We start from the raw sequence: 27,793 nt of genomic DNA on the forward strand, positions 1-27,793 counted from the left end.
ACCCAGCACGGGACAGCTGTTCGCCCAGTCCCATGGTGGTTCCAGCCTGGCTCAGGCTGGATCTGCGTCCACAGGGGAGGGCATGGGACATCCATCACTCCTCACCACAGGGCTTCTGGGCTGAGGGATAAGCCAGCATCCCCAGGGGAGCAGGAGCTGTGCTATAAACATGGCTTCTCCACAGCCAGCGGCTGCATCCGAGCCCTTTTGCCTCGGACGGGGCTCGATAAATGGGTTTCCAGGTGGTCAGGGCCATCTGTGGCCATGGGGCTCGACACAGGGGCCAGTCCTGCACCTTCTGCTCTGCAGCACCAATAACGAGTCTGACCATGCCCTGCGAGGCATCCCAGTGCCAGGGGCAGTGCTGCCTCTGTTACCTGCCCATGGGTCGAGCCGCTCCCCAGCCAGGGTCCTTGGGGCAGGCTGCGTTTTCGGCAGCTGCATCTCAGCCATGGCGTATCGGAGCATTGTTTTTGGGGAGGGCACCTAGGGCTTGCCCTTGCTGCACACTTGTGAATCGCAAGCTCCCAGGCCACGGCAGAAGCTCTCGTCATTAGCCCTGACTGCAGTAATTTGCATTTTGTGCTATTGAACTCCATCCTATTTCTGCCACTTAAGTCCTCAAGGACGTCTGCTCCCTTCCACAGGACAGTCCTGATATCTTTGACGTTTACAATGCCTCTTGGCTTGTTTCGTAAGGAATATTCATCAGCCAGTTCCCACATGTTATGGCCTCTAAGAAAGGCCCGTTCAATCTCAGCCCTGTCCTGCCCATACAGCACAGCTCAGCCCTACACCCCCCCACCCCGCTGCTCCCAAACCTCATCGCTCCTGCATGTGCAGATGCTGCCTGCACGCATCCCGATGCCGCACACAGGAGCTGCGTGTGCCCCCACAGCTGCAGCACAGTTGCCCTTCCCAAAAGCGAAGCCCTCCTGCCATCAGCGGAGCCGCTCAGCAGCCCTGGACGGTGCCTGTGCTGGGCTCAGGGCATGACAAAGCTGAAGCGTCGGGGGGCACAGCTCTGGGTGCCCCCCCCCCAAGCAGAGCAGGGGCTGCAGAGGGTGAGGAGCTGCTGGCCCAGGCAGGGCAGGGGCTGCAGGAGCTGCCCCTCTGCCCCAGCCTCACCCCGGGGGTCTTTGCCCCCCAGCTGTGGGGGGCTGCAGGGATTCCAGCTGCCTGCAAAGCCGAGCCGTCAAGCTGAGGCTCGTGACCTGGGCTCCCAAAACGCCCGTTCCCAGTGCTGGTCCGGGAGCAATGCGCTGCCTCACAGCAGGAGGTTTGCTGAAGCTGACACCTCTCCCCAAAACTCCATCCCCATCCCCATCCCATCCCCATCCCCATCCCCATCCCCATCCCATCCCCTCCTGCTCCACCCATGCCCCAGCCCTCGCAGGCAGCTGCCTCCTCCTGCTCTCTCTCCATGCAGAGCCAAGCCTCCAGGAGCTGGCACTCGCCACAGGGATGGTCCCAACGCCGACTGCACGAATCCAGGCATAGCAATGCAGGGGGTGAGCGCAGGGTCACTGCTCCCCCTCCCCGCACCCAAACCACCCCTGCCCCTCTGACTCCTGCTGCCAGGGAGGGATGCTCCGCAGGGAGCAGCGTTAGGAAAGCTCCAGGTGATGGCCATGAACAGGCAGTGTGGTCCTGAGTGTCCCAGAGGCCCTGGGGGTCTCAAGTGTCCCAGTGTCATGGCCGACCTTGTGCCACCCACTGGCCACGCCAGGCTCAGGACGTGACTCAGGCCCCGGCTGCCGTTCATGGAGGAAGAGACAAAACAAAGCGGAGGAAACGTGTGACGTGCCCGCGTGCTCCCACTTGGGGTACGTGTCTTTTCCCTGCAGCCCCCAGCAGTCACCAAGACTGGGGTTCCGGTGGCAGCCCCTTCCCACCAGTGGGATGGGACAGTGCGTCCCCCCAGCACATGCTCTGCCATGCCCCAGGTGCAGCACGTTAGGGCAGGATCAGACCTGCAGCAGTGTTTGTATCTGTGCAACACAAGCCCCTTCCAGCCATTCCTCCTTTTTCATTTCCCTCCCTGTGGTTCCCAATGCCTGCCTGCCTGTCTGCCTGTTTCTCTGCCCAGTCCTTCGTTAAAGGAAGCCAGGGCAGGGAAGGAGGCAAAGCGTCCCCCAGCCGACCCGGCAGCGCTCTTGTCCCCAGGCAGAGCAATGGGCTGCCGACTCTCCGGCCACAGCCCGCATGCAGCATCCCTGTGCCAGCTCCCTCAACACCTGCAGGTCCCCAGCCAGGGGCTGGGACCAGAGCAGGGACAGCAGCAAGCCTGGTGCCACTGCAGCAGGGAGTGAACAGGCTTGCACATGCATGCACACATACACATGTACACACACAGATGCCTGGCACACCCTTTCCCGCCATCCCCAAGCCCCAACTCCCAAGCCTGGCTCCCTGCCTGCGGAGCGAGGCAGCGAGGTAGGAGGGTTCTCATGGCCCAGGGGCTGGAGGGGGTAGGGAAGGAGCCCCCCAGGACCCCACAGCCCCGTCACAGCCCCCAGCCCAGCTCAGCTGCCACCAGGTCACCCAGACCCCCAAACCAGCCCCGGGTGTGAGGAGCAGTGTGAAGCAGACCTGGGGCTCATTCCCTGCCTTGCCTAGGCTGCCTGTCGCTGCCAAAACTTTGCCCTTATTTTGATTGTCAGCGTAACGAGCCTGCGCATCTCCCACATCTCTTGGAGGAGAGTCAAACCCCGTGTTGGCCACACGTGGCTGTTGGGACTGTCACTTTGATTTTGCATAACGCTGTTGCTGTGCTGCTGGTGGGGTTCAAAAACAAGCCAAGACAGGTTCCCTGGAGCCAACACCCACATCGTGCTTGTCACCACCTCAACCAAACCAGGTCACATTTACCTGTCCGTCACACGTGCCCAACGCCATGCATGGGCCGGCTGCGGCATGAGACCCAGCGGGGCTGGGGGCCAGTCATACGTCCCCCACATGTGAAGCTGCCCCAACCTGCTGCACCCACAGAGCAGCAGCCAGCAAAAGCAAAGCAGGAGAGGGGCGCGTGGAGGAAGGTGCCACGGGCTGCTTGGATTCCCCTGCACCCAGGACCCCCCATCAGCAGGGGATGGCCTGGGCAGGCTCTCGTCCCAGCACCTCTGCCCATGAGCTTGGCTGTGGCACACAAGGCAGCGGTGCTGGGGAAGCCCCTTCCCCACAGGTGCCAAGCAGCACCGAGGGGGCCAGGGGACCACCATAGGCACTGGGGCAGCACAAGCACTGGGAATGTGGCCAGGTGGTCCTGCTGCCTGCCAGTGAAGCATCTGGCATGGCATCTTTCCCCAGTAGCCGGAGCTGCCTGCTCTGACATCCCACGGACAAACCCATCCCCAGCCTCCAGAGCGGACGCTCTCCCAACTCGCAGTGTCCAGCCTCAGCCCCCAGCTGTAGAGGGTGCAGAGCTGGAGATACCAGCTGCGTTGCCTCCCTGGTCCCCTGCACAGCAGTTTCTGGGGTGCTGACGCTGAGCCCCAAATTCCCCATGGCAGTGGGAATTACCTCCCAGGTTCCCACCGAAGCTGTTGTGGCTGTGGGCTCCGGTGGCGGCAGAGCCACCCGCCTGGGAAGCCGCATGTGCCAGGGCCAGAGGGCTATTTGGGGCAGAAAAGGCCACTTGGAGACCTCTGCTCAGAGGGCAGTGCCGGGCAGCCCGGCAGTGGACACTTACCCCAACACACCAGGGAGGGCAGTTGTGCATAGGCTGAGATGTGCCACGGGCACCAGAGCCACCAGCTGGCTGTGTGCATGCCTCCGTGGGGACAGGCAGTGGAGCGAGCAGAGAGCGGCTGCCGACAGGACACAAAGCCACAGGCTGCTGCTTGTTTCCACCTGTCCACCTCTGCAGCTCTACAGCATTCCCATGAGATGGGAAGGACGTTGTCCCTGTGCTGTGGAGCAGGGACCAGCAAGACACTGAGGGTCGGGAAAGGACAGGTGATGGGGAGAGATGTCACCCTCAAACCACGAAGAGCCTTTGTGGGGAAAACCAGGACGCTGCCCTGTGTGCAACAGCCACCGCACCACATGGAGGACCGCATCCTCTGTGCCACCGGTGACAGTGACAGTCCCTGTGCTGCAAGGGATGGTGGGATGGAGAGACCCCCCAGCCCAGGACATGCAAGGCAGGTCTGGCAGCTCCGTGGCAGCAGCAGCAAAGGAGAAGGACCCCTCCCAGGCCCGGGGACGGCTCCATGCCCCCAACGATTGCAGGCTCCAGAGGGGTGCCAATCTGGGACCCCCCGGCAAGGACGCCAGCCTGGATGGTCAGCCTGCATCAACACTCCCAACCACAGTGACACCAGGAGCAGCATGGTCCGGGCAATTTTCCCACCTCATCTGTCAGCTTTGTGTTAGAGCGTGTCAGTGCCTGAGGAAGCTAGGCAGGCTGGAGGAGCACCAAAATCCTGCCAAACTTGACTGGGACGAGCTGGAACTTACAAATGAAGGCTTAAAGGACTGCAAAAGTAATTAACACCTACCGACACTGCTCTGCAGAGAGCGGCCCTGATGAAGGTTTGGGTTGATCAAGACTGCAACCTGCACTGCTGGGGGTCGTGAGGCCCCACACAGTGTCCACCAGACATTAACATTGGGCACCGCTGATAAAACACATTGCCATGTAAAGACCTGGAGAAGTGACGGATCCCATGGAAACAGCCGCCAGTGGCGAGGAGCAGCTTTCCTGCCCTGGAGTCGCAGCTAGTCAGGGTCATCGGCAGCATTCTAATTGTCACCTGAAAGGGAATTTATCATCACCATCAGTACAGGTGTACGGCTGGTGCCTGGGCTGGGGGAATGGCAGCGAGCAGTGGGGCTGAGGGATGCTGAGGATGGGGTGTCTACCATGCTGGACCTTGGGCAGGCACCTGCCTACGTGGTGCCCAGCCGCGGTGCCCAGGGATCAGCCAGTGGATGGAGCGGGTGCTCCCCCACCACAAGCCACCCTCCGCACGGCCATACGCACAGTCATCTCCCCTCCAAAGGGACCCCGGTGACAGCAAGCCCGAGGTGAGGAGGAGCAGCCATGCACCGGCTTGCCATGTCCTCTCCCCAGGTGGTGACAGAGACCCCAGCAGGTCCCTGCGCCCCATCCCCAGAGCATCACACCCCTGGAGCATGCAGGGGGGTATGGGCAAAACAACCCCCATGCCTCTCAGGAAGGGGGACACCAAAGGCCCTCAGGGCTTTCAGCCCCAAATTGGCAGCAGTGGTCAGCACGGGGCGGGTGCAAGGTCTGGCCCTAGCACTGCTGCCTGGGGACCCTGGTGACCCCCACCAGCCTCTTGCTGAGGATGCTCCAGTTTTCCAGGAGCTGGCTCTGCAGCTGACCAGCCCGCACCCCCTCTGCCCCACAGACAGGCTTGGGGCTAGCAGCCAAGGCGAAGTCAGGGGTGTGGGGTGGGCTCGCCCCAGACCACAGACAGAGGACTGCAGGGACACAGCTACCTGCATCCACAGCCCCCCAGTGGCTGAGGAACCCACTCCCGGGGTGGGCAGAAGCTGCCTGCTACTGGGCTGAGACCAGCCACTGCTCATGACACCTCCCGGGACTCCACATCCTGTCCCCAGGCTGGGGGGACACAGGAGAGCAGGCAGTGAGGCTGGGGCACGGGGCGGGGGGCAGAGGCATCTCCTCCTGCAGTGCCCCAGAGATTCCACCACGTGTGCCTAGACAACCTGCAGAAGGCGGCTGTGGTGCAGGATGTGCAGCAGTACATCCTGCACCAGCCATGCGAAAGATGGGTGAGATGCTGAACACCGAGAGCAATGGCTGCTTCCTCTGCCTCGACTGGGCGCTGGACAGCACAGCTGCCAGTGCCACGGTGCTGCCCAAGATGCGGCACATCCCTTCTACGGCCTCCACCTCCGGCAGTGCCAGTGCCTCCTCCCGCTGCCGCCCTTCGCCCCTGCCAAGATGCTGGGTGAGGGCTGGGGGCCAACGCCTGGGGGAGGGGGCCACAGATGACCCAAGGCACAAGCCCCCCCAGGGCAGAAGAGGGGCCCGGGAGGGCAGATGTGGGGTGCTATGGTGGGGGAAAGCGCAGAGCCCCAATGCAGGACATGCCCCAGGCCAGCAGGATGCCTGGCAGCACCCAGCCAGGACAGTGGGGATGCAGCAGTGCCAGGCACCCATGCTGTGGGGGACAAGCTGCCCCCTACCCTAGGGGACCCCTCCAGGCCCTCCTGGGCCTGCCCCACTCCTGAGCCTCCACTGCTGGGTGTCCAACACCGAGGCCACGCAGCACCGGGTGCTCCAACACAGCTGGAGCTGGCACCGTTGGGGACCCAATCCGCACCCTGGCCATGCAGGGGGGATCCCGGAGTCCAGCCCAGCCCAGCCCCAGCAGCAGCGCAGGCAGGGGCAGACAATGCCCTCGACCAGACCCTTTATTACAGAAGGGCTTTTACACAGCACAGACACACGCAGCCCTCCTCATGCACTGCCCCAGCCCCACCGTGCCCCGGCCCCCCCCCCCAGCCCCACACCCCCGGGGGCCCCGCGTTGCATAGAGAGGGGCTAGGTGGGCAACGGCCAGAGCAGGGCCCCACGGCGTACATGGCCCCTGGGGAGCGGCAGGAGGCAAAGGGGGGCAGAGCCAGCCCGCCCCGCGCCCCCACCGCCCCCCCGCCACCAGCGCCCGGGGCCGCCCAGGGTCCTGCCCTGCTGCCCCCTGAGCTGCGGGGGCAGCGGGCCGCTGGTCACTCCTGTACATATTGCAGCAAGATCTCAACCAAACATTCGTCCCCAATAAATTAAAAAGGTCCGTGTCCTGGGGGTGGTTAAAAAGGCGCCGGCTGGCGGGGTTGGGGGAGGGGGGTCACTCCTCGGGGGGCTCGGTCAGGAAGGGTGAGGTGACGGCATGGGCCTGGGCGATAGCTGCCAGCTCCTTCAAGAACTCGCTGAAGATGACGGCGCAGTAGACTGCGTTCTTGACGCGCAGTGCCTCGCTCTGCCGCTCGGCCGAGCCGCGAAAGAGGGAGGCCCCGGCCAACGCCTGCAGCACCTGCCCGTCCCGCACGTGCTGGAAGGCGAGCTGTGCCGCCTGGCGTGCCCGCGTCGGGCTGTTGGTGTGCCGTAGGATCAGCTCCCCGATGGACGGCTTCCGGCTCTTCACTGCGGGGAACTGGGTCAGTCCCGCACCAACGGCCCAGAGCCCCAGCACCCAGGGAGAGGCAGCTCCCAGCAACCCTGCATGTCCCCCAGCCCTCCATGCCACGCAAGGTGCAGCCCCCCATGCCTCTGAACAACCTCCAGCCCTCTGCGTCACCCCCCAGCCCCCTGTCCAACACCACGGGCAGCCCCCAGCCCACCATGCAATGCAACATGCAGCCCCCTGCCCAAGCCCCAGCCCTCCATGCCGTGCCTCTCCAGGGTGCTGCCCACCCGGCCCCAGCCCTCGCCAGCCTCGCCAGCCCTCACCCAGCGTCTCGGTGCGGCGCAGGGAGGGCACCGCGCTCGGCGTATCCGACCAGTCCAGCTTCCCCCGGGCAATCAGGTACTTCTTGGCTTTGAAGAGCAGAGCCGGGAAGTCCTCCTGGCTGGCGGCGAAGCTTTCAATCTTGTTCTTCACCGAGCCGAGGACCTGCAAGGCGAGAGAATGCTGTGACGGCTGGCCCAGGGCAAGGCTGGGCACTGCACTGGGGGGGGTCCCAAGGGACTGCTGCCCACCCCAGGGCATACCTGCAGCAGGGACTTGACGCTGGGCTGGAAGACCATGTTGGTGTTGAGGAGGAAGGAGCGCAGCAGGGGCTGGGGGTAGCAGGCCAGCTGGGCCACCAGCCCCGTCAGCAGAAAGTTGACGTAGAGCGAGTTGTGCAGCATGTTCTCCAGCTTCCCGAACAGCACCGAGACAAATGGGCCTGCGGGCGGAGTGGGGGGGCACATTGAGCAAAGCCGCGGGCAGTGGGACCCCCGCCACCCTGGACCCATGGCCCCCCACCTGTGAAGGGCTGGCTGGGGGGTGGCCCCACCGCCCGCGGCGGGCTGGCCACCAGCTGGGCCAGGGGGTCTGGCGGCCGCGGCGGCGCCCGCCCTGCGGCATCCCCCTCAGGCAGGGCAGCGAAGCTGGCAAAGGTCTCCTCCTCCTCGCGGGACAGGGGCGTCTCGGGGGGCTCCTGGGGGGTGGGCAGGGCCCCGCTGCCGCCGTTCTTCATCTCAGCCTCGATCTCCCGCAGCTCCTCGGTGAAGGCCTCGATGGTGACGCCGGCCCCGTTGGGCTCGGCTGGCACCCGGGCCAGCAGCTCCTCGATCAGCGAGTCCACCGAGGGCAGCGGCTCCCAGCCCGGGGGCTGCAGATGGGGGGACGGTGGGGCCGCAGCCCCGTTCTGCGCTGGGACCGGCCGGTGCTCCCGCTCGGGGGGCGGCCCTGCACCATCGCCCTCGCCCTGGGGGCTCCGGCGCACCTTCTTCACCACCACATCCCCCTCGGGCCGGCCCGGCTCCACCGGCCCATGCGCCCCATTCACTAGGGTCCCCGAGTCCCGGGCCTCGGGGCCCCCCGTGCCGGGCTCACCGCTGCTGCCGGGGGGCCCCCCCTGCCCCTCCCTCGCCCCCTCCTCCGGCAGGCCCCGCTTTTTAGTCCGTGGGGTGGGGGGCCCTGGGGGGCGTGGGGTGCCAAGGCAGTCAGGGCCAAGCGGGGGGCCACTGTCGGGCGGGGGGGCGGCACCGCCGGTGCTGGGCTCTTCGCCGTCATAGGGTGCCGACCAGACACGGCAAGCCCAGGTGCAGCGGTCGATGCTGCGCCGTGCATCCCGCAGGTACTCCAGGTAGTTCCTGTCCAGCTCCGACACCTCCTCCCACCTGCCGGCCCGGTGGCAGGGGCTGCCAGATGGTGTGCCGGGGGAGCGCGGTGCTGGGCCGGCTGCCTCGGGGGCCGCACTCTGCTGCCGCATGAAGAAGGAGAGCCGGGAAGGCGTGGAGGGCTTCGGCACCGTCACCACCGAGGAGGTGTCCACGTTGGGGCTACCGTGGCCTGTGGGCGATGGTACGGAGTGGGGTCAGCACGGAGCCCCCCCCACAGCAGCAGGCTCGATGGGGCGTGGAGACCCCGGTACCGTACCCTTGGACCAGGCGGCGTGCTCCTCCTCCCGGTCAGGCGGTGGCAGGCTCTCGGGACGGCAGCACCGCGGGATGAGGGAGAGGAACTTGGCAGCCGTCTTCCCATAGATGTCCAGGTCCCTGACCGCCCGCTTCTGGCTCAGCATGACGTGGCTGCAGGGCAGAAGGTACCTGGGGGGAGACAGGGCTGCACGTGGGGGCCGCCAGTGGGGGACACACGCGCAGGGGAGCGGGTCATGGCCGGGGACAGGGGGCCTCACCAGACCCCAGGGCTTTCAGCAGCAGGGCAGATGATGTGGCTGCCCCAAATCCATGAGCACAGTCAGGAGTGACACCCCAGGCCAGGTCCCAGAGAAGCCAGCGTGGGGCAGCAGCAGGTCAGCCCCCCCCTGCACCGGCATCACAGGGCAGGTTACCTGAGCACCAGCTGGAGCATGACATCCTCGCAGTTGAGGCTGAGCAGTGTCCGGAAGAGGCTCAGGGACACCATGCAGAGCTGAGGACAGGTCGGAGGTGAGGGAGCCGCAGGAGGGCATCGCCATGGCCGGGCAGACCCATGGGGCAGCAGTGGGGCAGGAGGGTAGCACCACGGCCAGGCAGTCCCATGGGGCAGCCCACAGTGGGGCAGGAGGGCAGTGCCACAACCAGGCAGCAGCTCATGGGGCTGTGGGGTCAGCCTGGCGCCTCTCACCCGGGAGTTGCTGTTGATGCGGCCCACGAGTGTGTCGAGGATAGTGCTGTTGTCGTGGCGGTGCAGCAGGACGAAGCGCAGGAAGGTCTTCAGCAGGGCCGTCTCACTGACGCTGCGCAGGAACAGGTCCAGGTAGGCTGTGCTTGCAATCATCTCCTCGATGGAGGTCTGTGGGTGGGAGCAGCTCGGCGCGGGGCTGGGCCACCTGGGCACCCGTGGGGCCCCCTGCCCACCCACACAGGCAGAGGTACAGGCAGGAAACCTCCTGCCCAGGCCGGCAGGCAGCTCCGCACCCATTGTGGGGAGGTCCCTCACCTTGTGCAGCGCTGGCCCCATGACGGGGACGAGGAACCCGTTGTGGACGTAGTCCACCAGCTGCTTCTGCACAAGGGGGTGGGCGACCTGCGAAGCAGGGTGGGGGTCAGGGCCACAGCCAGCCCCGCACGGGGCCAGCGGCCCGCCAGCCTTACCTGGATGACGGCATTGCAGAACTCCAGAGAGTTCATGAAGAGGACGAGGGAGGAGACGCCGATCCAGTCCTCACGGCGCAGGAAGTGCCAGTCGTCCCCCCGCACCTCGATCTTGCGGGGCAGGGAGGAGTACAGGGCACTCAGGCCCGTGGCCAGGACCTGGGGGGACAGGCACTCAGCTCCCCCTGAGCCACCAGCCCCCATGCCAGGAAGACACAGCACCAGGTAGCCCGCACAAGGACAGACACCATGGTACCCTGCTCGGCCGAGCCCACCTGGGACCCCTACCCTGCAGCCCAGCACGGCAGCCCATAGGAATCCACCACCAGACCCCGGCCCAGCTGGCATGCAGCCGGGACCGGACCTACGCTTTGCCGGAGCCAGAAGGAGAGCGGCAGCATGGCAGGCAGGGCAGGGAGCAGGAGCAAAGTGGGTGCAGATGCCTGTGGCACTGCCCCGGCACACGCCATGGAGCCCTGGCACCTGCCCTGCCTGCTCTGCTCCTGCCTGCCTGGGTCATAGAATCGTAGAATGGTTTGGGTTAGAAGGGACCTTAAAAGATCATCTCATTCCAACCCCCCTGCCATGGGCAGCGACACCTTCCACTAGACCAGGTTGCTCAAAGCCCCATCCAACCTGGCCTTGAACACTTCCAGGGATGGGGCATCCACAACCTCTCTGGGCAACCTGTGCCAGTGCCTCACCACCCTCACAGTGAAGAACTTCTTCCTTACATCTGATCTAAATCTACCCCTTTTCAGTTTAAAGCCATTATCCCTTGTCCTATCACTACACTCCCCAATAAAAAGTCCCTCCCCATCTTTAAGTACTGGCCCCCTTTAGGTACTAGAAGGCTGCTATAAGGTCTCCCCAGAGCCTTCTCTTCTCCAGGCTGAACAACCCCAACTCCCTCAGCCTGTCCTCATAGGAGAGGTGCTCCAGCCCTCTGATCATCTTTGTGACCCTGCTCTGGACTCGCTCCAACAGGTCCATGTCCTTCTTATGTTGGGGGCCCCAGATGTGGATGCAGGACTGCAGGTAGGGTCTCAGGAGAGCAGAGTAGAGGGGGAGAATCACCTCCTTCAACCTGCTGGTCACACTGCTTTCAATGCAGCCCAGGATACGACTGGCTTTCTGGGCTGCAAACACACACTGCTGGCTCATATTCAGTTTTTCATCCACCAGTACCCCCAAGTCCTTCTCTGCAGGGCTGCTCTCAATCCACTCATCACCCAGCCTATATCTGTGCTTGGGATTGCTGCGACCCATGTGCAGGACCCTTCACACTTGGCCTTGCTGAACTTCATAAGGCTCACACGGGCCCACCTCTCCAGCCTGTCAAGGTCCCTCTGGATGGCATCCCTTCCCTCCAGCATGATGACCACACCACACAGCTTGGTGTTGTCAGCAAACTTGCTGAGGGTGCACTCGATCCCACTGTCCATGTAGGTCCCCTGGCACCACCCCTGCCTGCTCTGCTCCTGCCTGCTCTGCTCATGCCTGCCAGCTGCTGCAGGCTCTGGGTCTCCAGCCACTGGACCCAACCACCCTCCTCCAAACACCAGTCCCATGGGGAAACCTGCCCTCCTCCATCCCAATTCAAAGCAGGGGAGCTTTGCTGGCCCCTACATCCCCCGCTGTCCCCAGGGAACTGGTTCCCTTGTCCCCAAGCCTGCCACCAAGCCCTCCATCTCCAAGCCCTCCCTGCTCCATGGCCCAGGCTCCTCAGCCAGGGCAGGACCTTCCTCCAGTGACACCTGTGGCTCCTGCCCCGACAGCCAAACCCAACCCCACATCACCACCAGAGCTCTTGGGGACCGGCCGGGTCCCAGCACTGCTCCAGGGAGGGGGCGCATCGCATCGGGCCAGCCCAGCCACCCCCAGCCATACCGGGCAGAAGTAGGAGTTGTCGGTGATGGACTTGGCCACGGCGTGGTTGCTGGCGGACATCGCCATGATGAGCAGCAGCGCGTCCCTGGCCTGCTGCCCCAGGACACCCTCGTGGTGGATGAAGGGGATGAGGAGGGAGAAGATGATGAGGTTGGCGGGGCCCTGGTCTGTGTGGCTGTGGAAGAAGAGCTCCAGGATGGAGGGCTCCTTGGCCACAGAGACACAGAGTTGGTTGAGCAGCAGGACGAGGCTGTTCTCCAGTGGGGCGGAGGTGGGCTCAGCGCACAGGCTGAGCAGCCGCAGCAGCGGCGTGAGCACCGGCTTGTGCCGCAGCAGGGGCTGCCGGGCCTGGCTGATGAGCATCTCGTAGAGCTTCAGCTGCTCCACCTTGCGCTCCTCGGTGAAGTCGCCCTGCAGATGCCAGCACAGCAGCCGTTCCAGCAGGTTCTCCGAGGCCACAAACTCCAGGATGGGCCCCCGGGCCACCTCCCCCCGCGGCCGGTCCTCCGCCAGCAGGTTCAGCATCTGGTAGGTGTTGTTGCGCACGGCGCTGAGGTCATCGGGTGCCGGCTTGCAGCCACGCCGCTCCAAGATGCGCAGGACCTGGAGGAGGGTGGGCATGGCAGCGGCGCTGAGTGCCAGGCAGAGGAGGGGTCCCCACTGCCGGCCCCCCGCGCCCCCGGCTCACCTGGGACCAGTGGTTCTTGAAGACCATGAGGCAGGTCTCAGGGTCGGCCGTGACGGGGGTCTGTAGGCTGGCGCTGCGGGGGGCACGCTGCCCAGCCGCCCGCGGGTTCAGCTTGCTCAGCCAGCTCATCCTCTCCATCGGCAGGGTGAGGGACGGTCACGGGCAGCGGTGGGGCGCCCCGTGGGCCAGGCCGGATCCGACTGCTGCCTGGCAGCGCCGCAGGGGCACAGAGGAGCAGGTGGGCCACGGGGCCCCTCTCTCCATGCTGCTGCCACCCCGGGCTGGGCTGTGGGGAGAGCAGCGGCTCAGAGCCCACCTGGTCCCAGGGGACACCCGGCACTGCCGGGGCACTCGACCCCATGCCTAGGCAACAGGGTGCGAGAAGGAGGGCAGGCAGGCAGGCCAGGCCTGGCAGCAGATCCTGCCATGCGGTTGGGATGCACAGGATGGTTCTGGCTCCCCCTCAACACCCCCATCCCAGCACAGGCACCCCCACACTGCCTCTGCTCCCCACGGCCATACGGCTGGCAAATGCACCAGCCCCGTCCTGCCTGAGGGCAGCCACCTGTTTGCCCACATTGCCCTCCACCACCAAATCCTCCCCCTGGCCCAGCACCCAGAGGTGCCGGCCAAGGAAGCTGCCCCCACCCCAGGACCTCCACGTTTATCTTGGCCAGGCCAGCGCGGCCACAGCCCTGCCAGCGCGGCAGTGGGGTACGGCTCGCCGCTGAGGGCAGCCGGTGCCCTGGAGAAGCATCGCCCCGTGACACCCAGGCAGCTGGGAGAGCAGCACCATGGGGCTGCCACGCTGCTCCAGAGCCAGAGCCGCTGGCACCTGTGGGTCAGGCGCTGCAGGGCTGGGTCATGGCTGCCAGGGAAGAGGGTGAGGAGCCACTGCTGCCATGCTGGCCACAGGACCAGCAGGCAGAGAGCACGGAAGAGGGGTGGCACAGGGACAACCCCTCACAGGGACAAGCAGCGACCACCCTGCCGGGCACCGCCAGCTCAGCTGCGGCCAACGGCACAGCAGGTCACTGCAGGAGGAGCAAGCCCGGCGGGGAGGCACCAGGGAAGCCCTTGAGGGCCAAGCAGCATCGGGATGGCACGCAGCCAGCACGGTGCTGGCCCCAGGCCCCAGAGCCGAGGCCAGAGCAGCCACGGGGCTGTGGCACGACACTGCTGAGTGGGACAGGGAGCACCGCGGCAAGCCAGGCAGGAGGAGACACGGTGCACGTGGAAGCAAAGTCAGTGCCAACACCATCCCGCAGCCCCATGCTGGGCACAGCTCCCTGGGCAGGGGCCAGGGAGGGCAGCGGGACAGGTCGGGGCAGAGCAGCCGCATCACCTACCTCGGTGAGCAGGGCCACAGGGCCGCAGCTCCCCAGTGGCGTGCCAGAACCAGTGGCAACACCACACCCGGTGGCTTTGCCCCACGAGGCACTGCTAGCCCCGTGTCAGCCCCAAAAGGATGCGTGCCACGGAAGGGGCTGGCTGCTGGGGCCGCGGCACTGCCCCACGACTGACCCCAGACCCGGCGAGAGGAAGGAGTGCCAGAGCGCCGGGAGCTGGGCCGGGGAAAAGGAAGGGCGAGCGTGCCGGGGCGGCACAGGCCGGGAGGGCTCTGGCTGCCGGCCCTGCCTCCACACCCAGCTCCGCACTTTGAACCTGGGAGCCGGCCCAGCCCACAGCACCCAGCCTGGGTGTGTGGGGAGCACCCAGCACCCAGCCAGGACAGCCACCCGCCCCTGTGCCCCACACCCGGCGGGACCGATGGCCCAGCAGCATCCAGCTTGGGGGGCACAGGCCCCCCAACAACTGCAGCAAGGGCCTGGCCCGATAGCGGGGAAGGGGAAGGGGAAGGAGAGGAAAAGAAGGTGCCCCTGGAGCTGCTGCCTGGGGAGGGGGGGACGCTCGCAGACCCCTCACACCGAGCAGAGGTCCCCTCTCAGCACCTTCCCCCCAACTGCAGTGTCTCAGTACCTGCCACCAGCCCTGCCACTGCTGTGACGCTGGGCTGCCCCCATCCCTCGGAGGTGGGATCCCTTGTCCCCACCCAGAGCTGCTGGTGGTCCTGCAGTGGGGACAGGGCTTCACGCACCCATGCTGACACCAGCATCTCCCCTGGCCCACCCAGCCCAGCCAGGGATCTGCTCTCCCAGCCCCACCAGCACACTGACTTCATCCCACCCAGCTCCATCTCACCCAGCCCACGCTGATCCCGGCACATGCTCCCCACCCTGCAGCAAGGAAGCTGGGGAGGACAGTGAGACCGTGGCAGCGGGCTGCCATCAAAACCAGAGCCTGTGGTGGCACCAGCCACCTCCACAGCAGAAGCCCCAGGGCCAGGGGGGACACGGGCAGGACTCCCAGGCAGGAGCATCGTGGGAAGAGGCAGCGGGTCCTCAAAGCAAAATCCTCAGTGTCACAAACATGAGCTCGCCCGGCACAAGGGCCAACGGGCAGCACGGCACAAGGCAATGCCGCAAGCGGCACTGACTGTGGCCAAGGCAGCGCGTAGGACGGGGCTCCCACCAGCCCCAACACCACCGTCACCCTGGGGACGGGGGCAGCAGCAGCGTCGGCCTTTAAAAAGGCTGGGGAAAGCCCAGCCTGGCAGCTGCAGCAGCACCGATGGTGCACCCACAAACAGTGCGGCACGACACCACTGCCAGGGAGCTGGTGGGGATATTTATAGGGCCCTGCGACCCAGCACCCCGCCACCACTCAGGCCCACCACAGCATGGGGATGGGCACAGAGCACCGTGCTGCCCTGGGAGCCGGCTGTCCACACCCACTTCTGCTGCCAGGGTCCCCAGGCAGCCTGGGGCAGGGGCTGGCCCCAGAGAAGCCACCACAGCCCTGCAGTGCCCATCCCAGAGCCCCTGCACCAGCACGGGCCCCTGCCAACCCCCCTCAGCAGTGTGTGGAAAGAGTGACAGTGCGGAGAGCCAGCAGCCCCAGCTGCCTAGCCCTGCCAGAAATAACCTCCTCGGGCAGCCGGGCAGCATGCGCCGTGGGGACAGCCAGAGCGGAGCCGGGTGCCACGCATGCCGAGCGCAGCAGGCATGCCAGCGTGCCGGGACAGGGGGGCAGGCGCAGAGCCCTCCCTCGAGATGGCAGCCCGGCGCGGGGGATGTAGCCAGGAGCAGCCAGCACGTGTGGCCCCTGTGCCGGGACGGCTCTGGCCTCCACTCTGCCACTGGACCAAGAGCAGCCCTGCACCGCGCAGCCCCACGGCACAGTGAGTCACCGCGGCCCCGTCAGCAGCACACGCGCATGGGTCTCGGCAAGGACCAGCAAGAAGCTGGTACGAGGCACATCGCAAGGAGAAGGTGGCCCATCCCTGGGACACAGCCCCACGACAGAAGGGAAACGAAAGCGGCCATTAAAGAAAACCCAAACCGCAAGAGGCAGAAAGAGGGAAGTCGACAGCAGCAGGGCTGGAGGAGGGACAGCTGAAAGCCAACACGGGCAGGGCAGGACCCGGCACCTTTCTCAAAGCATGCTAATGAGGGGGACGAACCCCCGGGCAGCCGAGCACAGCAGTGCTGGCGCAAGGCGCACGCCCCTCCTGTGGTTCAGGCACTGGCCAGGCGTATTTATACCATGGCACGACTGGCATCCTGTTCCAGCGTGGATGAGGTCTGACTGCAGTTGCTAAAGTTAGACCTTGCCAAAGGCCAGCATGCCGGGGCAAGCCCCTGGCACACTGGCACCTGTGGCTCTTGCCCCAGGCCAGGCTGCAGTCAGACTGCCCAGCACCATGTCACCATATGAGCCCCTCGCAGAGGCTGGTGAAGTGGGGCAGGGGACAAGCCAGAGCAGAGCAAAGCAATCACCAAGATGGGGATAGGAAGGCAAAGCCCAGTGGCACCCACAGGATGTCACACACCAGGAGACAGCCACAGCCATGCAGCAGGCGTGAGGGCAGGCAGCCCCATCGCTGGGCTGGCAAGGGGCTCGTCTGCCACATGATGGCCCCGAGGGCCTGGACTTGCCAGCTCCATCCTGGCACCTGCTCCCTCCTCACCCCGGCCTCAGCTCCCTGCTGCACACAGAGGGGACCCAGCTACCAGTCAAGACCTGCCAGGGTACGGCACAGTGCCGCCAAGCCCACTGACGCATCAGGAGCCCATCTTTCGCCCACCAGCACCAGCTTCCCAGGCCGCTCTGCAGTGAAGTGTCCTGATGGGCAGCAGATGTCCAGTGGCCAGGGACATGGGGAGGCAGCCAGGGTGCCGCCACACCGAGGGCAGAGATGCCAGGGGCACAGCCGCCCACCTCAACCCGGGACCCGCACACCAGAGACCGAGCAGAGCACCCTGCCCTTGCCAAGGCCTGGTGAGGGCCACGCACCCAGGGAGCCACCCAGCACAGAGCCCACTGCCAGGGTCCAGCTGCCCCCTGACACCTGCAGGGACAGGGACAAAGTCCAATGCAGGCAGAGAGGAACAAGGGGCTCCCAGAAGCTCCCAGAGGCTCCCAGGAGTGGCAGACAAGGAGCCAGCAGCCCCAGGCAGAGAGGTGGCAGCTGCTCCCAGGGGAGGCGTTTCAGTCCACTCCTGTGCCCGGTGGGCACCAGACCCTTCCTCTGCACCCCAGGAGGTGGGAGCACAGTGCAGGGCTGCTGTTGCTCCCAGCCAGGCCAAAGGCCACCCCACATTGAGCTGCCTGCACCCGCCGCCACGCCAGAGGCACCAGGCTGGCAACCCTGCCACCTCTCACTGCCGGACGGAGGCATTCCACCCAAAACCACTTGTCCCAGGGCAGGGGCCGGCGGCAGCAGCAGCAAGCAGGAGCCCGAGAGCTGGGCGCTTCCCTGGGGTCAGCGCCGGCCGAGTGTGGCCAGCCACCACGGGGCCCTGCAGCCCCCTCGGGGGCAGAGACCCCCACCGGGTCACCACATCCCGGTGCTGGCCGGGCATCCCACCCTCGGTGCCCAGCGCCGCCGCCCCAGGCTCCCCCAGCGCCACGGGTGGTGCTGCCCACCCCGGGCAACCCCCCGGCCCCCCGCCCAGGGGTCACGGCGGGACCGGGACGGGGACCAGGACCCCCTCCCGGCCCCAGGGCACTGCCTGCCCTGCCCGAGGCAGGGCCGCCTACCTGGGGTCAAGGTCGCGGCGAGTCCCGTCCCATCAGCGCCGTACCTGGGGAGGGGAGAGGAGGTGTCGGACGCGGTGCCGGGTCCCCCCCGGGCCGGCCGCAGACAGGGCCGACCCCCGGGCTGCCGGCCCCTCCGCACCCCCGCAGCGCGGCCCGGCCCAGGCCCCGGCCCGGCCGCTCCCCGCCACGGCTCACGGCACCCACGCACCCCCGGGGAGCGGGGCACCCACACACCCCCGGGGAGCGGGGCACCCCCGTGGACACCGCCCCGCCCGGCCAGGCCCCCCCGTCCCCCCGCATGGGGACACCCGGCGGCCGGGCAGCCCCGCACGGCCAAGGGCAGGCGGCGGCCCGGGCGCCCCGTTACAGCCGGCAGAAGGGCGCCCGCCGGGCCGGGCACGGCCCCGCCGGGCCTTCGCGGCGGGTGGTCCCCCCCTCTCTCTCTCTCTCTCTCCCCCTCCCTCCTTCCTTCCATCCTTCCCTCCCTCCCCGTTCCCGGCGTCCCCGCCCCGCCCGTTCCCGCCGCCCCCGACGCTCACCGGCCGCCCCCGCTGCGGGCCCCGCGCGCCCGCCGCCATCTTCCCGCCGCCGCCCGACGCACCGGCCGCGCAGGCCCCGCCCGCGGCCCCGCCCGCCGCGCCCCACAGTCCCGCCCCGCCCCGCCTCGATAGGCGGGGCCTGCCAGCTGGGGACGGGCGGGGACGGGCGTTCCGGAGCGCTCACTGGCTGCGCCGCGCCTGGGGCGGGGCCCGGGGGCGGGGTCTGGAGTAGGGTGGGGCCAGGCGGGCCGAGGGGTGCTGCGGGGGCGGGATCGGCCGCGCGGGGAACCGGAGAGCCCCCGCACCGGGTAATCCCCCCCTGCACCGGGTACCCCCCTGCACCGGGCACTGCCTGCACCGGATACCCCCCCTCCCCTGCACCGGGCACCGCTCTAGCACGGTGCGCCAGTTACCGGGAACTGCCACCGCATCTTGCAGAGGTTACTGCCTGGCACCGACCATCGGGCACCAGAGCCTGCCCCTGGGCCCCGGGCAGGGAGCCGCGGGTACCAGCACTGGGGCAGTCCCCGGGCCCTGCCCTTGTACCGAGAACCGGGCATTGCCCGGGCAGCAGGCACCGGGCACCAGCCACTGCCCAGTTACGGGCAACCTGGCTGCATGAGGCACCATGACCCTGCTGTGCCCACCTGCACTGGGGACCTCCTGCACCGGGCACTGGGCACCATCCCTTGCACTCTGCAGGCTGCCCCTGACCCCACTCCCACCTTCCTGTGGGCACGGTGCTCCCAGCAGCACCCGCGCCTGACCGTGACCTGCAGCTCCTGCTGCCCGGGGCCCTGGGACATCCACTCTGGCACGTGTCCTTGCCCTGCAGACCCAGGGCCAGCTCTCCCAGCACCACCTCCACGGGTGATCCAGGGTCCCCCCAGCACACACCGGCCCGGCGCTGGCACCCAGCTCCTGTGCCCATCTGGCCCTGCCACCCTCCATGGTCCTAGAGCTGGAGCCTGCACCCCTGCCCAGAGCACCCCTGACCCCAGCACTGCTAGTTTTGCAGAAGCCACGTGTGCCCCCTGCTCATTAGCAGCACGGCTGGGATCTAGCTCGTTCCATCTGCGCCCAAACTCAGCCCAGGGGCTTCCACACCACCCCATGGCACATCCCCGCTCCGGTCTGCCACAGCCCGTGGCCCCCAGTCCAGCAGAGCCAGATGACGGCTCTGCTGCCCCAGCACGCCCAGCGTGGCTAGAGACATGGCTGTCTGCAGCCCTGGTGTCCCGGTGGGCCGATGAGTGCCCTGGGGAGCCCCATGTTGCCAGGATGCGCCCGGCGCTGGTGGAGTCACACGGCTGAATCCTGCCGAGGGACCATGCTCAGTGCCGTGGCTGGGCTGCAGCACCCACTGGGTGCTGGAGGACAGGTGCAGGACCCTCACTGGCGCCCGCAGTGCAGGATGCACAGACTCAGCTCCATGCTGTCCCACTGCTGGGTTTGGCCCCAGCCACGCGGCACCACTGGGCTCATCGCCACAGCCAAGCCTGGCACCAGCACCAGACATGCCTGCAGGTGAGCAGGGCATGGCTGCCCACCATGGGGACCAGAGTGGGAGCACATGGCAGGGACACCCCTTAGTGCCACGGGATCTGCGGGTGTGGAGCACCCTATGCCATGGCGAGGAGCTGGCTGAGCCAAGGAGCTGCTGGCAGCAGGGCCACGGTGCAGGGCTGGGGGGGGGCCAGGCGCCAGCATGGCTGGATGGGGGGATGCAGCCAGCCGGGGATGAGGCAGCCCTGAGGTCCCTCTACCTCCCCCGGCAGCACCACCACCCCCCGGAGCTGGACCCTGGACCCCTCTGGAGATTGGTACTACTGGTGGATCAGCATCATGGTGCCGCCCGTCCTCTACAACTGGATCGTCCTCATCTGCAGGTGCCTGGGAGGGCACAGGGCAGGTGCTGCTGCCGAAGGCCCCTGGCACCTGTGGCGGGGTGGGGGCACAGGGCATCCTGGCACTCGTCGGCACCGTCTGAGCCCCAGTGACGCCGCCTGCACCGCCAGGTCCTGCTTCCCTGACCTGCAGGAGCAGCACACGGTGCTGTGGCTAAGCCTGGACTACCTCTGCGACACGCTCTACCTGCTGGACATTGCCGTGCGCCTCCACACCGGTCAGTGCCTGCGCCCCGGCGTGCCCCAGCCCCACCGCCTGCCCCACACCTGCTCCACACCTGGCTGCAATTGCACATGCAAATGCACACTCACCTGTGTGCACAGACATGTTTGTGTGCACTCACAGCTATGTGCAAACAGCCATGCATCACGTGCACATGCATGTGCATGCCTATGTGTACGTGAACGCACACACATGTATGCAGCCATCCACACTTCAGGCCATCGGGTGCACACCCCCCCCACACACACCCACCCTGGGCACAGCCATCACCCCATCAGCCAGCCCAGTACGGGGGGGGGGGCTGGGTGGGTGCTCTGGGGTCCCAGCACCCACTGCTGAGACCCTCAGCCCCACGGGCAGCCCAGGCAGCACAGGGGACCCCCAGCCCACAGCAACGTCCCACGGGACACCTGTCCTGGGTGCCTGCCAGGAGAACCAGGCCCAGGGACCCCTCTGTGCCCTGCAGTGGGCACCCACCTGGTCTTCCACCACTAACCTCCTCCCAGCACAGGGAAACCCTGGGCACCCCGAGCCTGTCACCCCTCACTTCAGCCCCCCCCTGCTTGATGGGAGACCCCCCAGTGCCAGCATGGCCCCACCAAGGAGCCCCGGCAGTGATCTGCGTCCTGACCCGCTGCCACCCCCAGGCTTCCTGGAGGATGGCATCCTGGTGCGGGACCATGGCCAGATCCGGCAGCGCTACCTGAGCTCCCCATCCTTCCCCTGGGACGTTGCTGCGGTGCTGCCCACCGACCTGCTCTACCTGCACCTGGGGCCGGGGGTGCCGGCGGTGCGTGCCAACCGCTGCCTGCGGGCGCCGCGGCTCTTCGAGGCCTTCGACCGCTGGGAGACGCGCACGGGCCACCCCAACACCTTCCGCGTCGCCAAGCTGATGCTTTACGTCTTCATCACCATCCACTGGCACAGCTGCCTCTACTTCGCCCTCTCATCCTGGCTGGGACTGGGCACCGATGCCTGGGTCTGCCCCAACGCCAGCCGCCCTGGCTTCGCCCACCCACTGCGGCAGTACCTCCACAGCTTCTACTTCTCCACCCTCATCCTCGCCACCGTGGGCGACACACCGGAGCCCCAGCGCGAGGAGGAGTTCCTCTTCATCACCGCCGGCTTCCTTCTGGCTGTGCTGGGCTTCGCCACCATCATGGGCAGCATCAGCTCCGTCATCTCCAACAGGAACGCAGCCGATGCTGCCTTCTACCCTGACCCCGAGCCGGTGCGACGCTACCTGAGGGCACAGGGTATGGGCGGGCAGCTGTCGCGGCGGGTGGCTGACTGGCACCAGCACTTGCGGGCGCAGCGGAAGCTGCCGGCAGAGCGGTCGGTGCTGCGGCACCTGCCGCGGGGGCTGCGGGCCGACGTGGCGGCCAGCGTCCACCTGCCGGCCCTGCGCCGCGTCGGTCTTTTCCAGAGCTGTGAGCGCGGTGTGCTGCAGCAGCTGGTGCTGCGGCTGCAGCCCCAGGTCTTCAGCCCCGGCGAGTTTGTCTGCCGCAGGGGCGACGTGGGGCGTGAAATGTACTTCATCCGTGAGGGGCAGCTGGCCGTGGTGGCGGAGGACGGCGTCACACAGCTCGCCATCCTGGGCGAGGGGCTCTACTTTGGAGAGATCAGCCTCATCAACATCAAAGGTGAGCCCCCTGCTGCACCCCACCGCAGCCCTCCAGCCCCCCCCAGCCTCACCGCAGCCCCCACCTCCCCAGGGAACACCTCGGGGAACCGGCGCACAGCCAACATCATGAGCATCGGCTACTCGGACCTTTTCTGCCTCTCCAAGGAGGATCTGGCGGAGGTGCTGGTTGAGTTCCCCAGCGCCCGGGCCATGATGGAGGCCAAGGGCCGCGAGCTCCTGCTGCGCATGGGCAAGCTGGATGTGCATGCCGAGGCAGTGGCAGCGGCGGCAGCAGAGGAGGCCGAGCAGCGGGTGCAGGCGCTGGAGACGGCCCTGGAGGGGCTGCAGACCCGGGCGGCCCGGCTGCTGGCTCAGCTGGAGTCCAGTGCCTTCAAGCTGGCGCTGCGCATCGAGCGCCTCGAGCGCCAGCCCCGGCGGCGGCAGCCTGCTGGGGGAGCGGGTCCTGCCAGGGCAGAGGGTCCCACCATGGCACAGAATCCCAGTGGGGCGCAGGGTCCCAGTGGGGTGCAGGGTCCCAGTGGAGTGCAGGGTCGCAGCAGGGTGCAGGGTCCCACGATGCCGCGGGGTCCTGCCCGGGGACCAGATCCTGCTGGGGGATGGGGTCCCACTGTGGCACAGGGTGACAGTGGGGTGCAGGGTCCCCCCAGGTTACAGGGTCCCCCCGCGGCACGGGGTCCCCCCAGGGTGCGGGGTGCGGGGGCGACAGGCCCCCAGCGATAAGCGTTACCTGGGGGCAGCCTGTGGCCTGCCTGGGGCGGGGGGGGGGGGACAGCAGCAACAGCTGCTGAGTGACGGGGACAACCGTTGCTGGGTAACGACGAGTTGTTCAGGAACCAGCACAGCGCGGTAACGGGGACCGGGACCGGGACGGGGACGGGGATGGGGCGGGACACGGAGGAGGGCAGCGGCAGGGGCAGGGGCGGGCGCCGGGCTGTGCCGGGGCGGGGGCGGCCCGGGGTGCCGGGGGGTCCCGGAAAAGCGGCGGCGGGAACCAGGCGGGGGCCCGGAGCGGGGCGGCCCGGGGTTGGGGGCGAGCCGGGCCCGGGCCGGGGGCAGCTCGGGTCCCCCAGCCCCGCCGTGCTGTCGCCAGGGGCACCCACAGCCAGCAGCCGCGGGCGCCCGCACCGCCGCCCGGTGACCGCCGCCACGGTGACAGCCGCCCGGTGACCGCCGCCGCCGCCGCCCGGTGCCCCAGGAGCGCTCCGGGGCGCGGCCCTGCGGACGCCCCCGGCGACCACCGGGCGACCCCCCCTCCCCGAACCCCCTGAACCCGCCCGGGGCCCCGCCGGCTCTGGCTCCGGCTGCAGCCCTGTCCCAGCGCCCCCGCGCCCCCCCTGCCCCGCTCCCGCTGCCCCTGGCGCCCACCGCCCTGCGCCCCCACCAGTCCCGTCCCCCGCACACCCCCACCCCGCAAACTCCCCTGCCTCCCCCCACGTCCCCCCGCTCCCCGCCGCCGCCCCCCCCCGGGCTCCCCCCGCCCCCGGCCCCGGCCCGCCCCGCGCCGGGCGCCGCCCCCGCTCACTCTCCCGGCGGCTCCGGAGCGGAGCGGAGCGGAGCCGAGCGTCCTCCCGGTGCCGCCGCCGGGGCGGGCGCGATGGTCGCGGGGCGGCTCTGACGGCGGCTCCGCCGGCGCCATGGACCCGCGGCGCCTCAACGAGTCGCTGCAGGAGCTGCTCTGCCGCCCCGGGAACGGCTCCGGCTCCGCCACCGGCTCCGCCACCGGCACCGCCACCGGCTCCGCCGGGAACGGCTCCGCCTGCGACCTCCTCCGCAGGGGCTTCCGCGGGCCCCCGGCGCCCAAAGGTGAGACCGGGAGGGGACGGGAGGGACCCCCCGCTGTCCCGCCGTGCACACCGCCCGCCCGCCCCGGTGCAGCCCGCCGTGCCTCCGGGTGCACCCGCCTGCCCGACGCACCCCGGCGCACCCCACCCGCCTGCCCGCCGCACCCCCGTTCATCCCGCCGTGTGCCCCGGTGCTCCCTGCCTGCCTGCGCGGTGCAGCCCACAGCACCCGCCGTGCATCCCCCCCGTGCGTCCCCAGCACGCCACACCGGGCCCGGCACACCCCGCCGGCGGCTGTCCCCAGCCTCAGCTCTGGTCCCCGGTCCCGGTGCCGGCTCCTGGGGCAGCACGGCAGGCAGCAGAGCCAGCACGGCAGGGGCTGCCCAGGGTCCAAGCTGGGCTCGGCCCAGGGGGGCAGTGGGAAGGTGGAGGGGACCCCAGCAGGGGCACAGCCACTGCCCACCTGCCCCACCACCGGGGGCCAGGACCCCCGGCCCACTCCACCGTGCCCAGCCAGGGCTCCGCGGGCAGTGGGATGCAGTGCCAGCGCCGGCTGTTGTTCGGTTCTGGGGATGAACAGCCCCAGTCACGTCCCAGGGCAGCCGGGGGAGCGGGGGGCTCGGGCATGCAGCTCCCTCTGCGCCAGGAGGGCAGGGGCCCAGGGGCAGCCGCAGGCAGCCACGTCCTGCCAGCATGGCCGAGGGCTCAGCCCTGGGGTACGGGCAGGACAGGGGCAGCACCACAGGGTGCCCCAGCACTGGAACCCAGCCCGGGCAGTGGGATGTCCATGGAGCCGAGCCGGGGAGCCGCTGGGGCATCCCGGCCCCACGTCTGCTGTGGTCACATCCACATGGAGGGAACCTGGGTGCCCGGCTCCCAGCTCCCCACCGAGCCTGCTGGACACGGCTGGAGGTGGAGCCCAGGTGCCTGCACCGTGCTCGGCCACGCTGCCTGCCTGTGCCAGGATGCCTGCAGGCTGCGGGGGGGGACATCTCCTTGGCCACGCTGCCCTCCCCTGCCGGGGTGCCATCAGGGTGTCCGCATGGCAGCCCGTGACCCTGCCACCCGCAGACCTGGACCTGACAGTGCGTGTCCTGCTGTACACGCTGATCTTTGTGCTGAGCGTCTGCGGGAACGCCCTGGTCGTGGCTGTGCTGCTCCTGAACCGCCGCCTGCGCACCGTCACCAACTCCTTCCTGCTCTCCCTGGCGCTCAGCGACCTGATGCTGGCAGTCTGCTGCATGCCCTTCACGCTCATCCCCAACCTCATGGGCACCTTCATCTTCGGAGAGGCCGTCTGCAAGCTCATGGCCTACCTCATGGGTACGAGGGGGTGGCAGGCGGGGGCTGGGGGAGGGCTGAGCCCCTGCGTGCCACTCCACATGCTGTGGACGCTGACCCTTGCTGCCTGCAGGCATCTCCGTCTCGGTCTCCACCTTCAGCCTGGTGGCCATCGCCATCGAGCGGTACAGTGCCATCTGCAACCCGCTGCAGTCCCGCGTCTGGCAGACACGGTCGCACGCCTGCCGGGTCATCGCCAGCACCTGGTTCTTCTCGGCGCTGCTCATGTTGCCGTATGCCGTCTACAGCACCACACACGCCATGTCCACCCATGGCGCCCGCCCGCCCATCAGCCAGTGCACCCACAAGTGGCCCAGCGAGCAGGTCCGGCAGGCCTGGTGAGTCAGCCCCAGGACCCCCATCCGCCCCCGGCACCCCAGCACAAGGCACGATGTGGTCCAGCCACCGGCCCCACTGCTGCGGCCGGGCTGGCGAGAGGCCACTGAGTGACTGGTGCCACATCTTCCAGGTATGTCCTGCTGCTCCTCATCCTCTTCTTCATCCCCGGCGTGGTGATGATTGTGGCTTATGGGCTTATCTCCCGCGAGCTCTACCGAGGCATCCGCTTCGAGCTGGACATCAAGGGGGAGGCTGCAGGTGAGGGACCAGGCTGGCGTGGGGCAGGGCTGGGGGCACCGCTCAGCCCTGCCCTCACCTCCCACAGCAGAACACCCCCATGGGAAGAGGCCCCTGCCCTGGGACGAGGGGTAGGGCTGAGCCCACACCCTAGGTCCCCACAGCTGGGGGGTTCCCTGGGGACCCGTCCCTGTGCAGGGCCCTGCGCCACATCCCGTCCCGACACCCTGCTGCGTCCTAGTGGAGGATGTGCTCAGGGCCTCAGGACGACGCAGGTCCCCGTGGTGCCACAGCCGTGACCACATCCCCTCTGCCCCACAGCTCAGCGCAATGGCAGCAGGGAGCCGGCACCCACCTGCGACGAGGGGGACGGCTGCTACCTGCAGCTCTCCCGGCCGGGCGGCGCGCTGGAGCTGCGGGCGCTGGGCACGGCGGGCACGCAGCAGGAGCGGGCGCGCATCAACAGCTCGGAGGCAAAGCTGGTGGCCAAGCGGCGCGTGATCCGCATGCTGGTGGTCATCGTGGCCATGTTCTTCCTCTGTTGGCTGCCCATCTTCACCGCCAACACGTGGCGTGCCTTCGCCCCGCAGGCAGCCCAGCGGGCGCTCTCGGGGACGCCCATCTCCTTCATCCACCTCCTCTCCTACACCTCCGCCTGCACCAACCCCCTCATCTACTGCTTCATGAACCGCCGCTTCCGCAAAGCCTTCCTGGCCACTTGCGCTGGCTGCCGCCGCACCTGCCCACGCCGCCCACTCGAGGAGGAGGTGGCCAATGCCAATGCCTCGCTCTCCAAGTTCAGCTACACCACCGTCAGCAGCCTCGGACCCCCCTGAGCTGGCCATCCTGGCCCCCACTGCCCCCCGGGCTCTGCCTGCACCCCCCGCGCCCCCACCTGCCCTGGCACCCTCCCTGTGCCCCCCGTGTGCCTGGCACAGCTCAGTGCACCCCCAGCCTCCGGGTCCCCCATGCCCCCCCTCACCCATCTGCTCCAGGGCCTCACCAGCCCCCGCACAGCCCCAGGACCCCCAGTGCCACCCCCAGTGCCCCCCAGCTGCACACGCCACCATGCCCAGGCTGGGCTGGGGCCACAGAGCCGGGGCAGGGGCTCCCTGAGCGGGCAGGGAGACCCTCAGGGCCAGACAGGCCAGGGGTGGGGGGGCTAAAGGTGCCCTCAGCCCAGCCTGGGGTCTCCCCGCTCCACTCCTGGGCTCTGGCCACAATAAACTCACCCTGTGCCTGCCTGCGCCCGCCTGTGCCGCTGCTTCCCACCGCACTCGGCCTGACCCGGCACTGGGGGGTCCACGGGCCAGAGCCGTGAGGGACCAGGACTCCGCACTGCTCGGGGCACAGGGGGCCACGGGACTGGGCCCCTCTGCTGCAGGAATCCCCGCACCCTGGGGCAGCAGCCGGTGCAACCAACAGGAGTGCTGGGTCAGTGCCCGGGGCTGGGGATGGCCATGTCTGGGACAGCCCTGCCGGACTCTGCACCAGTGCCGGGACAGCGTGGCACCGGTGGGGAACAGCATGACACCAGGTCCTGCTGGATCTCCCAAGCATACCCAGGGAGTCCTGCTGCACTGTGCCCACCAGGACTGGACTCACACATGTGCGCACACGCAGACACACATTGCTGCACACACCCTGGCACGCATGCGTGCATGCACACACAAGCACATGCACAAGCACATGCATGCACAAACAGAGCTGCAGCAAATACCTGCACAAACACACATGTGCGCACACACACAGAGTGGGAGAGACGCATATGAACTGGAACACACAGACAGACGCAAACCCCCTGCACCCACAGGCATCTTTGCACAAGCAGTGGGTGCTCGGAGCCAACCATGGGTG

The 27,793-nt window shown here is 67.9% G+C and overlaps 4 protein-coding genes across 4 annotated transcripts in view; 3 read left to right on the top strand and 1 right to left on the bottom strand.

Moving 5' to 3' along the window:
• Positions 1–18,557, bottom strand: part of FHIP1B (FHF complex subunit HOOK interacting protein 1B) — a 421,115-nt gene extending 402,558 nt beyond the window's left edge. Inside the window, exons 1-13 of the mRNA XM_069808747.1 lie at positions 18,464–18,557; positions 17,925–17,968; positions 12,822–13,107; positions 12,134–12,736; positions 10,244–10,402; positions 10,089–10,175; positions 9,774–9,941; positions 9,499–9,578; positions 9,084–9,253; positions 7,965–8,996; positions 7,706–7,884; positions 7,445–7,607; positions 6,509–7,138 (exon numbers count right to left, since the gene is read on the bottom strand). Of these exons, the coding sequence (XP_069664848.1) occupies positions 6,843–7,138; positions 7,445–7,607; positions 7,706–7,884; positions 7,965–8,996; positions 9,084–9,253; positions 9,499–9,578; positions 9,774–9,941; positions 10,089–10,175; positions 10,244–10,402; positions 12,134–12,736; positions 12,822–12,959 (3,075 nt within the window). The 5' untranslated portion in view covers positions 12,960–13,107; positions 17,925–17,968; positions 18,464–18,557 and the 3' untranslated portion in view covers positions 6,509–6,842. The remainder of the gene's footprint in view (positions 1–6,508; positions 7,139–7,444; positions 7,608–7,705; positions 7,885–7,964; positions 8,997–9,083; positions 9,254–9,498; positions 9,579–9,773; positions 9,942–10,088; positions 10,176–10,243; positions 10,403–12,133; positions 12,737–12,821; positions 13,108–17,924; positions 17,969–18,463) is intronic.
• LOC138690102 (WAS/WASL-interacting protein family member 1-like) lies at positions 16,796–18,695 on the top strand. The gene is made up of 2 exons (XM_069807890.1): positions 16,796–17,162; positions 17,404–18,695. Exons 1-2 carry the CDS (start codon positions 16,796–16,798, stop codon positions 18,693–18,695), a joined length of 1,659 nt encoding a protein of 552 aa, XP_069663991.1.
• Positions 18,696–19,793: 1,098 nt separating this feature from the next.
• CNGA4 (cyclic nucleotide gated channel subunit alpha 4) lies at positions 19,794–22,958 on the top strand. Its single transcript, XM_069807891.1, has 5 exons — positions 19,794–19,990; positions 20,242–20,352; positions 20,482–20,588; positions 21,241–22,236; positions 22,309–22,958. Exons 1-5 carry the CDS (start codon positions 19,794–19,796, stop codon positions 22,956–22,958), a joined length of 2,061 nt encoding a protein of 686 aa, XP_069663992.1.
• Positions 22,959–23,756: 798 nt separating this feature from the next.
• Positions 23,757–26,914, top strand: CCKBR (cholecystokinin B receptor). Its single transcript, XM_069808768.1, has 5 exons — positions 23,757–24,041; positions 25,091–25,342; positions 25,434–25,698; positions 25,830–25,957; positions 26,258–26,914. The coding sequence occupies exons 1-5, from the start codon at positions 23,873–23,875 to the stop codon at positions 26,770–26,772; spliced, it is 1,329 nt and encodes a 442-aa protein (XP_069664869.1). The 5' UTR covers positions 23,757–23,872; the 3' UTR covers positions 26,773–26,914.
• Positions 26,915–27,793: the final 879 nt, after the last annotated feature.

Source organism: Haliaeetus albicilla, chromosome 20, assembly GCF_947461875.1.
Source record: "Haliaeetus albicilla chromosome 20, bHalAlb1.1, whole genome shotgun sequence".
NCBI lineage: Eukaryota > Metazoa > Chordata > Aves > Accipitriformes > Accipitridae > Haliaeetus > Haliaeetus albicilla.

Excerpts from the sequence above, each read along its gene's own strand:
- CCKBR (XM_069808768.1), top strand. The coding sequence starts at position 23,873 with ATGGACCCGCGGCGCCTCAACGAGTCGCTGCAGGAGCTGCTCTGCCGC. Across the intron at positions 24,042-25,090 it reads CGGGCCCCCGGCGCCCAAAG|ACCTGGACCTGACAGTGCGT; the intron begins GTGAGACCGGGA and ends TGCCACCCGCAG. Across the intron at positions 25,958-26,257 it reads CATCAAGGGGGAGGCTGCAG|CTCAGCGCAATGGCAGCAGG; the intron begins GTGAGGGACCAG and ends TCTGCCCCACAG.
- CNGA4 (XM_069807891.1), top strand. The coding sequence starts at position 19,794 with ATGCTCAGTGCCGTGGCTGGGCTGCAGCACCCACTGGGTGCTGGAGGA. Across the intron at positions 20,353-20,481 it reads TGGATCGTCCTCATCTGCAG|GTCCTGCTTCCCTGACCTGC; the intron begins GTGCCTGGGAGG and ends CTGCACCGCCAG. Across the intron at positions 22,237-22,308 it reads CAGCCTCATCAACATCAAAG|GGAACACCTCGGGGAACCGG; the intron begins GTGAGCCCCCTG and ends CCACCTCCCCAG.
- LOC138690102 (XM_069807890.1), top strand. The coding sequence starts at position 16,796 with ATGGCCCCGAGGGCCTGGACTTGCCAGCTCCATCCTGGCACCTGCTCC. Across the intron at positions 17,163-17,403 it reads CCTGCCCTTGCCAAGGCCTG|ACCCTTCCTCTGCACCCCAG; the intron begins GTGAGGGCCACG and ends GGTGGGCACCAG.